General features: G+C 39.7%; 1 protein-coding gene across 3 annotated transcripts in view; it reads right to left on the reverse strand.

Annotated features, from left to right (window-relative positions):
- The window catches only part of sdccag8 (SHH signaling and ciliogenesis regulator sdccag8), a 409,652-nt gene that overhangs the window by 275,160 nt on the left and 120,211 nt on the right, over window positions 1-14,281 (reverse strand). For all 3 annotated transcript variants that reach the window (XM_072264841.1, XM_072264844.1, XM_072264843.1), the window contains exon 12: window positions 6,425-6,541. In XM_072264841.1, coding sequence (XP_072120942.1) covers window positions 6,425-6,541 — 117 coding nt within the window. The remainder of the gene's footprint in view (window positions 1-6,424; window positions 6,542-14,281) is intronic.

Here is a 14,281-nt window from a genome sequence, read left to right on the forward strand (position 1 = left end):
GCTTGTCCTTCCTTACATTCATGTTACACCCATCATCTACTTGTAAACCTACTGGCTCATCTTCAGCTCTATCATACTGATTCACATCTCCCTGCCATATTAGTTTAAACCACTCCCAACAGCTCTTGTAAACCTGCCTGTAAGAAACCAGGGAACTATAAATTAATCCCCTTGATATTAGTGGTAGGGAGATGCTAGGATCTGTTATCAAGGAAGTTGTAACTGTGCACTTGAAGATTCATGAAAGGACTGAACAGAGCTAACATGGACTAATGAAAAAGAAATAACATCTGAAAAATCTGCTGTATTTTTTGAATTTATACAAAAGGTTCAAAGTTTTAAAGGTCCAATTCAATGTCAGAGAAATGTATACAGTATACATCCTGAACTGCTTTTTCTTTGCAACAATTCACGAAAAAGGTGCAAGTGAACTGGATGTAGCGTGCATTTGCTTTCAAAATACCTCTGATAAAGTGTCATAAAAGAGAATATTAATCAAAATTAAAGTGCACAGTATAAGGTAACATACTGGTAAGGATTGAGACTAGGTTAATAGAAAATAGAGGCTAAGAATAAAGATGTCAGTTTTGGTTAGGGAGGCTGTAAGTATTGAGGTACTACAGGAATCAGCAGTGGAGCCCTGGATGTTCACTACCTGTGAATGAAGGGATCGATTGTAATATATCCATGTTTCCTGAGCAGGAACATTGCAGATGGAATACACTGTACAAAAATGTGAGGTGATTAACTTTAGAAGTTAGGGTACTTTTTTTTAAATGATGAGAGATTGTCCAGAGGGAGCAGTTGGCCTTGTACGCATTACTGAAAGTTAATATCTTTACTGCAAGATGATTTGAGCTCAAAAGTAGAGATGTCCTTCTCCAATTATATAGAACTCTGATGAGATTGCATCTGAAGTACTGCATACAGGAATGGTTTCCATACCCAAGGAAAGACACAATAAGGTATGGAAAACATGACAGAAGGAATGGGAGTGCATCCAGTCTTCACTAGAGTGATTCCTAGTTTCGGAAATTTGCTTAATTTGATGAAGTACAAACAAATTAGGTAGATGCTCACTTGAGTTTAGAAGAAACAGATAATGTCATTACAAGACATGGCTGGCTACATGCAAGGAAGATATTTCTTCTGCTGAAATGACCAGAACAACTTCTCTTCATGTATCCTGAAAATTAATGGCCAGAAAATGAATGACCAATGAGACAGGACAGACACAATTTCATCACTCAGAAATACTGAACATTTGAAATTCATTACCCATAATGGATATGGTGGCTCTGTCACCATGCATATTTAAGTCTGAGATTGACAGATTTTTAGATAAAGCAATCAAGATATTGTGTTGGCACAGGAAAATGGTGCAGAAGCAAAAATAAACTGCAGAACAGGCACAAGGAGCATAGTGGCCTACTCCTGTTCCTAGTTCTTATGTATTAATACTTACTATTTCATTACAGTATGGGCTTCCTCGAGATAAAACACATCACTATACCAGTATCAATTCTCTTATATATCTCTCGACTTAAACCTTCCCAAGCTTTCCTGACCATCTTCCAAGATCCATCTCCACAGACTCCAATATGCTCAGAATTAAGTCTCTCACATCTGATTCCTAGTTTTATTCTGCCAATTTCTCAAAGAATCAGAATCAGGTTTATTATCACTGACATATGTGAAATTTGTTTTGCGGCAGCAGTACAGTGTAATACATAAAAATATAATTAGTTACAATAAGAAATATTTTAAAGCATAAATAACTAGCAGAAAAAAAAGAGAAATGCTGAAGCAGCATTGATTGGTTCACAGCCCGTTCACAAAACTAATGGGCAAGAGGAAGAAGTTGTTCCTAAAACTTTGTGTGGATCTTCAGGCTTGTGTATCTCCTCCTTAATGGAAGTAATTTGAAGAGGGCATGTCCTAAATGGAAAGGGTCCTTAGTGACGGATGACGTCTTCCTGAGGCAGCACCTTTGGAACATGCCCTCGACAGTTGGGAGGCTAGTGCCCATGATGGAGCTGGCTGAGATCACAACCCTCTGCATTCTGTTTCGATCCTGTGCGTTTGAGCCTCCATACCAGGTGGTGATTCAACCAGTCAGCGTGCTCTCTATGGTACATTAGAGCACAGTACAAACCCTTTGGCCCACAAAGTTGTGTTGACCTTTTAAGCTACCTTAAGATCAATCTACTTGCTCCCTCCTACATAACCCTCAATTTTTCAATTATCCATGTGCCTATCTAAGAGTTTCTTAAATACCCCCTGATGTATCTGCCTCTGTAGAAATTTGCTAGTTTTTGTAGATGTACTAAATCTCTTGAACTCCGAATAAAATATAACTGGGGACATGCTTTCACAATTTCATCAATGTCTCGGTGCCAGGATAGATCCTGTAAGGTGATGGAGTCCACCCTTTCCACCGCTGATCCCTTGATGAGGGTTGGTGTGTGTTCTCCTGACCTCCCCTCCCTGAAATCCACAATCAGTTCCTTGATCTTATTAATGTTGAGTTTAGGGTTCAAGAGTCAAGACAATCATTGACTTCAGTTTTCAGTGAATAATCCCTATTCATACTTTCAGATTTTAACTTTATTTTTTAAAACCATCACACAAAAAACATGAATTTTACTCTTCCTACAGCTGCACCACCAGTGGCAGAAACTTTTCCGGCCATGCCAGGTCAGAATTCCCTTTGTGAACTATTCCAACCTTTCCTCTTACCACACCTACCGTTGTTGAAAATACCGGACATCATCTCTCTTAACTAGGGGACCAGGAAAATTCATCCTGTTTCATCTGCCACCTCTCTGAAACATTTTGGCAAGTTTCATAATGTGAAAGGATCTTTACAAGAAAAAGTTGTCGATAAGTGTTTCTGAGATGATAAATGAAGATGAAAGTGAGAGACAAAAAACATAACGTATATCCACTAGAACGCAAGAAGTATAAATATTTAGGTGCAAAGGAAGATTAAGATTAAAATATGAAAATTAATTAGGGGTCCATCACTTTACATTTATGCTCATAAATGAAAAAATACTGCATTTCAAAGAAGTCTTAATTATGCTAGTTGATCAAGAACACATAAACGACCAAAAATTTTAGGAGGGTAATCCGCACTTCCAAGTCACTAATCCGATGTTCAGTTTATTTCCTTAATTTATATTCTTTCAATAATACTTATTTCTTAGTAACTACAGTTTTTTTTGAGAAAGATTGTATCAATATATAATGAAAAACAATGTGTCAGCCAGTGTGTTCTATACTTCTGTGCTAAGCACTCCAAAATGGAAGTATGGAACACACTGCAGGTCACACTTTGATACACTTCTCTTATTCTGCCAATGAACTATGCATGAAGTACAAAGAGATTAGTAATTTGCTGAGTTGAGTGGCCAGATACACTTTGTACCTGGCACCTCAGCCTCATGTTTGCCCCCATTTATAATTATATTAATTAGGTAATTACAGACATATGACTTGATTTCTTTTATTTTAATGTGTTTAATTAATTTACATCAGTTAAATGTGCTTCAGGTTTTCTTTCTTTAAAAAGTGTTAAAATTTCATTACGTATTTGCTTTCAACTGTTTTTTAATATGTGTGATCATCAGAGACATTTGGAAACAGTGAAAAAGACTTTTGATACACGTGATATCAGAAGACCACCAGGCCTGTAGTTGCATCATTGGTGACGCTCATTGCTAGAGTAGGAATGTTGGGAGTATGTCTGAGCCAAGTTACGGCAGAATGATAGCTAAGCGGTTAGCGTAATACTTTACAGCGCCAGCAATCACTGATCGGAGTTCAATTCCTGCCGCTGCCTGTACGGAGTGTCTACGTTCTTCCCGTGACCACATGGGCTTCCTCTGGGTGCTCTGGTTTCCTCCCACAGTCCAAAGGCCATACGGTTAGGGTTAGTGAGTTGTGGGCATGCTATGTTGGTGCCAGAAGTGTGCATCAGAAATCTTTTTCACTGTTTCCAAAGTTTCTGGTGATCACACATATTAAGAAACAGTTGAAGACAAATACATAATGATTTTGTACAGTATTTTTCTTTCCAATATTTTAATTAATTTATATATAAGAATACAGAGTACAGGAAAAAAATGTCAATACATTAAACTAAATCGCATATAAAGACCCCCTACCCTATATTCATACAAATCAATTAGTTCATAACACTGAAAAATTATGATTTTTTTATATAAAAAAAATCTAACCCACTACCAAGACCGAAGCTGATTAATAGAAAAAAAGAAAAAAGATTGTTAGTCATCATCTGTGCTTTAACAGCAAATTAAAGGTTTTGAAAATAATTCAAAAAGGGTCCCCACAACGTTTGAAAGTCTTGATTAGATTCAAAGATTGAACATCGAATCTTCTCTAAATTTAAACATAACATCACATCACGTAAACATTGAGCGTGAATAGGAGGGGCCTCATCTTTCCATTTAAGTAAGAGCGTCCTTCTGGCCATAAGAGACATAAAAGCCAAAATGTGCAAATCAGTTGGCTCCAAAATAATATCCTTTCCTCCGACAATACCAAATAAAGCAGTCAAAGGATTCGGCTTAAAATTTACTTCAAAAAGTATCAAAAAGGTTTGAAGTACTTCTTTCCAATGTTTTCCAAGACTCGGACTTGTACAGTATTTTTAAAGAAAGAAAACTTAAAGGTACACTTATGGGCTGCCCCACCCCTCACCCAACCCACAATAATCAGACTGTGCTGGTCGATTTCATAAAATTACACATTTCGTTGTATAATTTGATGTTTCTATGTACACGTGACAAATAAAGCTAATCTTTACATTGCAACGGAGCCAGAATGGAATGGCCCAATGAAATTCAAAATGATGCCACGTTACCTCTGGTGACTTTAATAATTATCTCTAAGAACGTATCTTTACCTGAGTCTGCTATTGACAGAACATTTACTGATCAGAGTAGAAATTAAAACTGTAAAGCATTTAGATATGAGTGGAAATCTTAAGACAAAGAAGAGGATGTTTCTGGCCATACTATCAACATAAGAAAGATGATAATACAAAAGTAATGAAAGAGAAAACAAATGGTAATATTTCCTAAGGAATATACATAAAAGGAAATAACTATTAATAAGATAACAATGGAACATAATACCTGTAGCTGTTCATAGGCAGGTAGGAATAAAAAAAATTCCAATTCCTTTTCTTTTTAAGTCTGTACAAGCTTCGTAACATTTTATTGAATAATAATGCAATTGTCACAAACTCAGCACACCAAAGCAATTTACATTTGGTCTTTTGATGATCATAAAAGAATTATTTAATCTTACTAATGTCCGATCTTGTTTTCTAAAGTAGTGTAGTCTCAAACTTAATTGCAATATGTTGGCATAATGTAACTATTTTTAAGCTTCGTCATAGTATACAAGCAATTAGTGAAAAGATATGCTCTGTATAAATATCAGCAAACTTGGCAGTACTAGTACATGCAATATTCTTAAGCACATTGTCCTTGTATTGTATTTGTTGAGTTCCTCTAATTATGTTCTTATTTTTCTTTCACTTCATATTTTTTTATTTTTTTCATTCTTATTTTCCCCAAACTATTTATAGCTTCGCCAACCAACACGTACTTAAATTTGGGTTTGAAGTTATGAAAAAAGTATGGGGAAGCAAGCATAAGCATGAAATACTGCTTGCTGGTAGGAGCAACATTGTTTTCCACATCTTGTCACCGTCACTCTTTGGAGTACAGATTTCATCTATCAGCTTTGCCCAGTTACATTACTGGTAAAAATGTACTAGAAACTTTAAACCAAACTTTACTTTCTAACACTGATATTGATGGTTATCTTGTAACACTAAAATCAGTCTATAATATCAATTGCATGTTTTCTCAAGTTCACAATACGTCCAAAATGTTGATATTTACGATCTAACTATTTATGGCAACCAGACAAATCCATGTCTATAGTAAACAAAAAAGGTCTTATCAATCTAATCAAATGCATATCAGTTAAAATCAAAGAACCATAATTTCCAAACAAGTCTTAAACAAACTACCACAACTAAGTCATAAGCATCGTATAAGTTGCTTTCGATCATTCAAAAACTCTGTAATGATAAACCCGAAGGCAGAGCCCAATGTTCTGCAATGGCAGGATGAGTTTCTGCAGATGTGCCAGCTTTCCTTGGTTGGAATGTTACCCATCACTGGCTAAAGGCAATCAATTAACAATAACCACTCTTTAGATCATGAGGCCTTTTCAAGATCCATAAGAACATAAAAACAATGTTCCACTTGTTGTCATTTTCATTTCACTTTCACACCTCCCCCGCATACCCCCTGCTACCACATTCTGAATTTGTTTGTAACTTTCAGGAAAGCTTTCTCAATCCGTTTATAAAGGCTCCTACCTGTCCTTGGAGTTCTAATTCTCGAGACATTTTCATTCTGTGCTCTCTGAATTCCTTCTCGGCCTCCTCTTTCTTCATTTTGACCTGATTCAATTGATATCGCAATTCACCAGATTCCTTAAGGTTAAAGAAAAATGAAAATAATTGTTCATTCGTGAGTTCCAAATTTTTCAGGAAACGTTACAAATTTTGTATTAACAAAATGGCCTCAGTGCCACCTAGAGGAATTTAAAGGAAATGACTTGAACTTTAAATAATTAGATATCCAAACCTGTAGACATACTGGCACTTTGCTATTAGCTCAGCAATCAAAATATTCATTTACAACTGCAAATTAGAATTTATTTGATCTATCACTAATCTAGGTCGACAAATGAGACATCCAACTGGAAGCCTATTCAAAGGTGCTTCTCCAAGAATCCAAAACCACAGATAAAATGTAAATAAATCTGGATTATAATGCTCTCAAGTTGTAATCTTGAAATAAGAAGGCAAGGAATCCTATGACCTCACTATAAATACTGTTATAATGGTTTGTTTATTATATTATTATATTGCATATAATTCTGGTTACTGCACTCTGGGAAAGGTGAGGTAGACGTAGAAAGAGTGTAGAAGAAATTCTGCAGATGATGACAGACATTCCACCTCTCCCGGAAGTTCCGGGAGTCTCCCACATATTAATAGTGGCTCCCTGATGCCCGCAAATTATATACAATATCATGGAAATCAAATTTTTTGAGAGCGAGCGAGAGAAAGCAAGAGAGAGCGCGAGAGCGACCACGAGAGAGAGAGCGTGCGTGAGAGAGAGCGAGAGCAAGCAAGCGAGAGCGCGTGAGTGACGAGAGAGAGAGAGAGCGCCATGGCAGAGTGTTCCAAAAAAAATATAAAACGTACGTCACCCCAGACTACCCTGAAGTGTACCCCTACCTAATAGGGGTCAAAATAATGACAGCGTTGCTCACTGCACTGTTTGCAACAGTGACTTTTCTATTGCCCATGGTGGGTTAAGACTGTAAAAGACGTGTTGAGGTGAGTTTAACAGGTGTCATTCATTCATTAGCATAGCTAACGTTATTTAAACTAGCTGGTTAGCTGCTAAGGAGCTACTCTATTGCAGACATCCCACCTTTCCCGGAAGTCTCCCGCAAATTGATGGTGCTACCTCCCTGAAATGAGTTTTTGCAGGGTGGGATGTCTGTGATGACTATTGACTACCAATGATTATTTCAGCAGGCTTTTAGGTGTGTGTTTATTTGTGAAACAAGAAAACAAAATTTTCCGTAAAACTGCTCATCACACTGAATTAAGGGTAGTTATTTTGTTTTAAATAAAAGTCAGATCCACTATTGAAACCTAGCTCACCAACATTTATATTAAAGTAGAATCAATACTTGGTGGCAACAAATGAACAGCACAGTTTAAGGCCGGGGTTCTCAACCTGGGGTCAATGGACTCCTTGATTGATGGTAGGGGTCCATGGCATAAAAACAGTTGGCAACCTCTCGTTTAAAAGAACTTTCTCTCTATTTTGATGAATATGTTGGGGATGGTAGTATTGTTTGAAAGTTTATCAAGAACTTAATTGGTAATTGTAGAGCACTAATGCACACAATCTTGAGATACATAGTGGAGTGTCACAGGAATGAGAATAGCAAATGGAATTTAATCTTGTGGTGATTCATTCTGAGAGGACAAATAAGGATAGGATATACATCACAAATAGAAAGGCCTTACAGAGCATGCAGTGGGAACTGTAGCGGGAACTGAAGACTCGAAGGTGCAGGACAGTTGCGGAGTGGTGTGTACCAGCCAAATCAAGGCAGTGCGGCCTGGGCCTGAGAGCAAAGAACGAGCCAATGTTTGGCCACTGCAGGAGTGGGCTTGGAACCCATTTAAAGCGGCAAATCCAAGGTAGGGCAAAGTTGAGGCGGAAGGGCTCGGGTACGAAAGTGAGAGCAAGGAATTAGCTGATGTTTGACTGATTTAAGCGCCAGGCTAGATTGGTAAAGGTCAGATTCGTGTGAAATCAAGAGGCGGTCCTGGGTCCCAGAGGGTATCGAAGTGGCAGGGTTCGGGTCTGAGAATGAGGAATGACTTGAGGTTTGACCTATTTAAGTGCTAGGCCAGATTTAAAGAGTCAGAGGTGAGGGACAGGCCAATGTTCAGCTCACTGTCTGGCTAGGTTTTCTCAACTCCACACTGAACTGAGGCTGTGGCCTGCAACAAATGGGCTCCTGGATCAGATACAGCGATGATTGGCTATTGACTCACTTTTCATGAAAGAGAATAGCAAATGGAGTTCTAAATATTATTTACTTACTTTTTATTGTTTGAATGTTTGTTTTTTTTTTAACATTGGGTGCTTGATGGACTTTTGTAAAAATGGGTTCTATTGGGTTTCTTTGTTTTTTGGCTGCCTGTACAGAGATGAATCTCAAGGTTATATATAGTATAATAAATGTACTTTGAACTTTGAATGAAATGTTAAATATTAGTTTAGATATTATCTGATGTGCAATACAACTCAGTCTGAACCAGGAGCAGAATGGACATGCATTCAGGGCATTAACAGTCACAACAGTAAGTTAAGCATAAAAGAAATAAATAAATATATTTCCCAGTGGCCAACCACTTTAATTCCAATCCCCACTGCCATTCCAACATGCCAGTCGATGGCCTCCTCTGCTACCATGATGAAGCTACTCTGGTTGGTGGGGAAGCACTTCATATTCCATTTGGGTAGCCTCCAACTGATGGCATGTACATCAATTTCTCTAACTTCTTATAATTTTTCCCCTTCTTCCTTTCATTCTCCACTCTGACTCCCCTCTTACCACTGACTCTTCTCCTCACCTGCCAATCACCTCCTCCTGGTGCTCTTCCTCTTTCCCTTTCTCCCATTGTCCACTTTCCTCTCCCATCAGATTCCCTCTTCTTCAGCCCTTTAACCTTTTCTACCTATCACCTCCCAGTCATGCAATGTTGTTCTTTTAGAGACAAGGGGCTTGGACCCGGTGGGAAAGTGTTGAACGACGACATCTATCTTGGAATGTTCTGTGGCAGATGGAACCGCTCCGCATTTCTTTTCTATGCAGAGCAACGTACGATCTGCTCCCAACACCTGCCAACCTCAGCACCTGGTATGAAGATAAGACAGACAGATGTGCTGCTTGTGGCGAGAAGGGAACACTTCAATATATTTTGAGTGCATGCAGAGTCAATCTTTCCAGCGGCATGTACACTTGGAGACATAACAACGTTCTCAAAGTTGTAACAGAAGCGTTTGAGCAGAGAGTACTGCAGCACAACTTATCTCATGCCCCATGCTGCACAGAACATCGCATATCATTTGTGAAAGAAGGTTCCAAGTCAAGGGTGTACAGCGCAGGCTCACGATCAAGCATACTTTCTTCAGCCAATGATTGGTGTGTCAAGGCCGACCTGGACGGGAAAGGCAGTTTCCCGGAGCAAATAGCTTTCACAACATTGTGTCCAGATATAATTGTATGGTCTGACACCAGTAGAGAAGTGGTTATTGGTGAACTCACAGTCCCCTGGGAAGACAACATCGATGAAGCCCATGAGTGCAAGTTAACCAAATATGCAGAATTAAGATCAGAGTGCAGAGACAGAGGGTGGAAGGTCTCATGCTATCCATTCGAAGTAGGCTGCCGTGGGTTTATTGCGTTCACTTTCCAGAAGTGGCTGCGTGACCTTGGCTTCACTGGAAGAGAGATCAAGTCAACCAGCAGGGCTGTAGCTGAGGCAGCAGAGAAAGGATCAGCATGGGTGTGGACCAAGTATGTCCAGAGGGGCAGATAGTCAGACAGTGTATACATATCTTGCAAACCCTTCAGTAGTTGCATAGACACCTGAAGAGCAGACTATCTGTTGGATGGAAGTGACCAACAACTCTGATAGAGGCAGATGCCAAGTTTTTAAGCTCACCAGTGGGAGGTGGTGCTTTAGCACTGCTGGCCCACCACCTTGAGGGAGTCTTGACCATAAGCCGGCCGAAACTCCTGAAGACAGGTGGCAGATTAACTGATGATCCCACTGGTGACAGCACAGGACAGCTAACATCTTAGTCCACGTGTATTTTCAATTCTGCTCCCCTTGACCAATGAACTTGGACATTATTTTTCCCAAGCGTGATATTTGTTTGGCATAACCAAGTGATATACATTGCCTTGAAAAGGTTTCCCAAATGTAAGATCAACCATGACAAGTGCATGGAAGTATTCTTAATACTTTCTTAACTACATGATTTCAATGAATTAGTATTTATTGCCATGTTACCATAACCTCCCAATAAATGAGGTAGCAAATATATTCACCTGCTCTCTTGAATATGAAATACCAGTACATACTGTACTCCCTTCCAGAGACAAAAATAAAATCAGAAAGAAAGAATATTTAGCAAGTGTGCCCTTTTCTCGCCTTTGCTCCACATCACATGCCTGGTAATATTACGTTCCTCAAAGGATCACTTGTTTTGTCCAGGCTTGAGTGATATTGCTGGTCCTTTCTTAAGCAGACAGAATTGAAGGCTTTCCACATTGTTGAGGTCCAACTGAAGGTAAATAGAACAGTCCTGCTGCTTCAGGATCCTGTCATAGGTCCTTAAAAATTAATTGGAAATGACTGGTGTTGTCAGAGAAACTTCTCAGTTTAATATTTACAACCTTGACGAGTTCAAAATCTTTGGAACTTTGTCCTTGAGAGAACCTCCAGACAGTTGGATTGACTCTGACAGCAGATCCAGAGAGGCTTTTGTTTGCTCCATATTTTATTTTCGTATTACTCAAAAGTGGTATCGCTGGCAAAAACAACATGCATTGCCCATTTCCTAAGATGGAGGTTGCAATGTATGGACCAATTTATTTTAGAGCAATGACTCCCCCTTCCCCCAGCACTATGTAGTGACCTGTTGTCTATGCATGCATTGTTGTATATGTGTGCATATTGGTCTTTTTTTTCTCTCTCTCTCACACTGCAATGTGAATATACCTGTTAAAGCCATCTCCTGCGTGCATGCTTTATAAAAATCATATGCATTTGTGCACAGACACAACAAATTGGTGACAAGGACAAACCTGAATGTCAGAGAATATCACGAACTGCACTGACAGTTACGGGACAAAACAGCGATGGTTAAACAGCACGAGAAAGCCGAAGGACCTGTGAGTAACCGTGAAAGATGCGCTGAATTTAAAATAAAAATAACATGCTGATGGCTTCATTTGGGAAAATTGATGAATTTGAGAGCACTAATGAAGGCTGTAAGTTGTATATTAAGAGGGTTGTATTGTAACACGAACAACATGGAGCAGCAAATGAAAGCCCCTTCACTTCTTAGCTAAAAAAACCATAAGACATAGGACCAGAACTGGGCCATTCAGCCCACTGAGACCACTCCACCACTTCATCCCATTCAACCCCATACACCTGCCATTTCACCATATCCCCTGACCAATCACGAATCTATCAACTTCCACTTTAAATATACCCATAGTCTTGGCCTCCACTGCAGTCTGTGGCAGAGCATTCCACAGATTCACCACTCTCTGGCTAAAAAATTCCTCCTTACCTCTGTTCTGAAAGGTCACTCCTCAATTTTGAGGCTGTGCCCTCTAGTTCTGGATATCCCCACCGGAGGGAACATCCTCTCCGCATCCACCTTATCTAGTCCTTTCAATATTTGGTAGGTTTCAATGAAATCCCCACGCATTCTTCTAAATTCCAGTGAGTATACACCCAAAGCTGCCAAATGCTCATGTATTAACCCCTTCATTGCTGGAATCAGCCCCGTGAACCTCCTCTGGACTCTCTCCAATGATAATACATCCTTTCTGAGATAAGGGACCCAAAACTGCTGATAATGCTCCAAGTCCGGCCTGACAAGTGTCTTATAAGGCCTCAGCATTATCTCCTTGCTTTTATATTCTATTCCCCCTTGTAATAAATGCCAACATTTCATTTGCATTCTTTACCACAGACTCATCCTGTGAATTAACCTTCTGGGAATCTTACACGAGAACTCCTAAGTCCCTTGGCACCTCTGATGTTTGAATTTTCTCTCCATTTGGACAATAGTCTGCACTAATGTTCCTTTTACCGAAATGCATTATCATACAATTCCCAACACTGTATTCCATCTGCCACCTTTTTGCCCATTCTTCCGATTTGTCTGTTCTGCTGCAATCACATTGCTTCCTCAGCACCACTGAACCCTCCACCCACCTTCGTATCATCCTCAAATTTTGGCACAAAGTTATCTAAATCATTGACAAACAATATGAAAAGCAGTTGTCTCAACCCTGACCCCTGAGGAACACCACTAGTCACTGGCAGCCAACCAGAAAAGGCCCCTTTTATTCCCACTTGCTGCTTCCTGCCTGTCAGCCATCCTCTATCCATGCCAGTATATTTCCTGTAACACCATAGGATTTTATTTTGTTAAGCAGCCTCAGGTGAGGTACCTTATCAAATGCCTTCTGAAATCTAAGTAAATGACATCCACTGTCTCTCCTTTGTCCACCTAACTTGTCACATCCCTGAAGAATTTCGACTGATTTATCAGGCAAGATTTCCCTTCAGAAAAACCATGCTGATTTTAACTTATTTCATCTTTAGTTTCGAAGTATCCAAAACCTCGTCCTTAAGAATAGACTTCAACACTTTCCCAACCACTGAGGTGAGGGCTAACTGACCTATAATTTCCTCTCTTTTGTCTTCCTCCCTTCTTAAAGAGTGGAGAGATATTTGCAATTTTACAGTCCTCCAGGACCATGCCAGAATCAAGCGATTCTTAATGGGTGCAAGGACATACAATCTTTTACACAACCTAGTAACCTCTGAAAAGCCAGTAAGCAAGATGTTCGATGAAATTGGTACAATTTTACAAATTGAGCCTTAACCCGCTGGCGATAGCTGAGAGATTTAGATGTTATGAAACATAGAAAACCTACAGCACAATACAGGCCCTTTGGCCCACAATGCTGTGCCAAACACGTACTTGCTTTAGAAATTACCTAGGGTTAACCACAGCCCTCTATTTTTCTAAGCTCCATGTACCTATCCAGGAGTCTCTTAAAAGACCCGATCATATCCGCCTTCACCACCGTTGCCAGCAGCCCATTCCATACCCTCACCACTCTCTGCGTAAAAAACTTACTCCTGACATCTCCTCTGTACCTACTTCCATGCACATTAAAACTGTACCCTCTTGAGTTAGCCATTACAGCCCTGGGAAAAAGCCTCTGACTATCCATACGATCAATGCCTCTCATCATCTTATACACCTCTCTCAGGTCAGCTCTCACACTCTGTCGCTCTAAGGAGAAAAGGCCGACTTCACTCAACCTATTCTCATAAGGCATGCTTTCCAATCCAGGCAACATCCTTATAAATCTCCTCTGCACCCTTTCTATAGACTCCACATTCTTCCTGTAGTGAGACGACCAGAACTGAGCACACTACTCCAAGTGGGGTGTGACCAGGGTCCTATACAGCTGTAACATTACCTCTAGGCCATTAAACTCAATCCCATGGTTGATGAAGGCCAATGCACCGTATGCCTTCTTAACCACAGAGTCAACCTGTGCAGCAGCTTTGAGTGTCCCATGGACTCGGACCCCAAGATCACTCTGATCCTCCACACTGCCAAGAGTCTTACCATTAATATTATATTCTGCCATCCCAAGAGTCTTACCATTAATGCTATATTCTGCCAGCATATTGGACCTACCAAAATGAACCACCTCACACTTACCTGGATTGAACTCCATCTGCCACTTCTCATCCCAGTTTTGCATCCTATCGATGTCCCGCTGTAATCTCTGACAGCCCTCC

The sequence above is a fragment of the Mobula birostris genome, chromosome 8 (genome assembly GCF_030028105.1).
Source record: "Mobula birostris isolate sMobBir1 chromosome 8, sMobBir1.hap1, whole genome shotgun sequence".
Taxonomy (NCBI): domain Eukaryota; kingdom Metazoa; phylum Chordata; class Chondrichthyes; order Myliobatiformes; family Myliobatidae; genus Mobula; species Mobula birostris.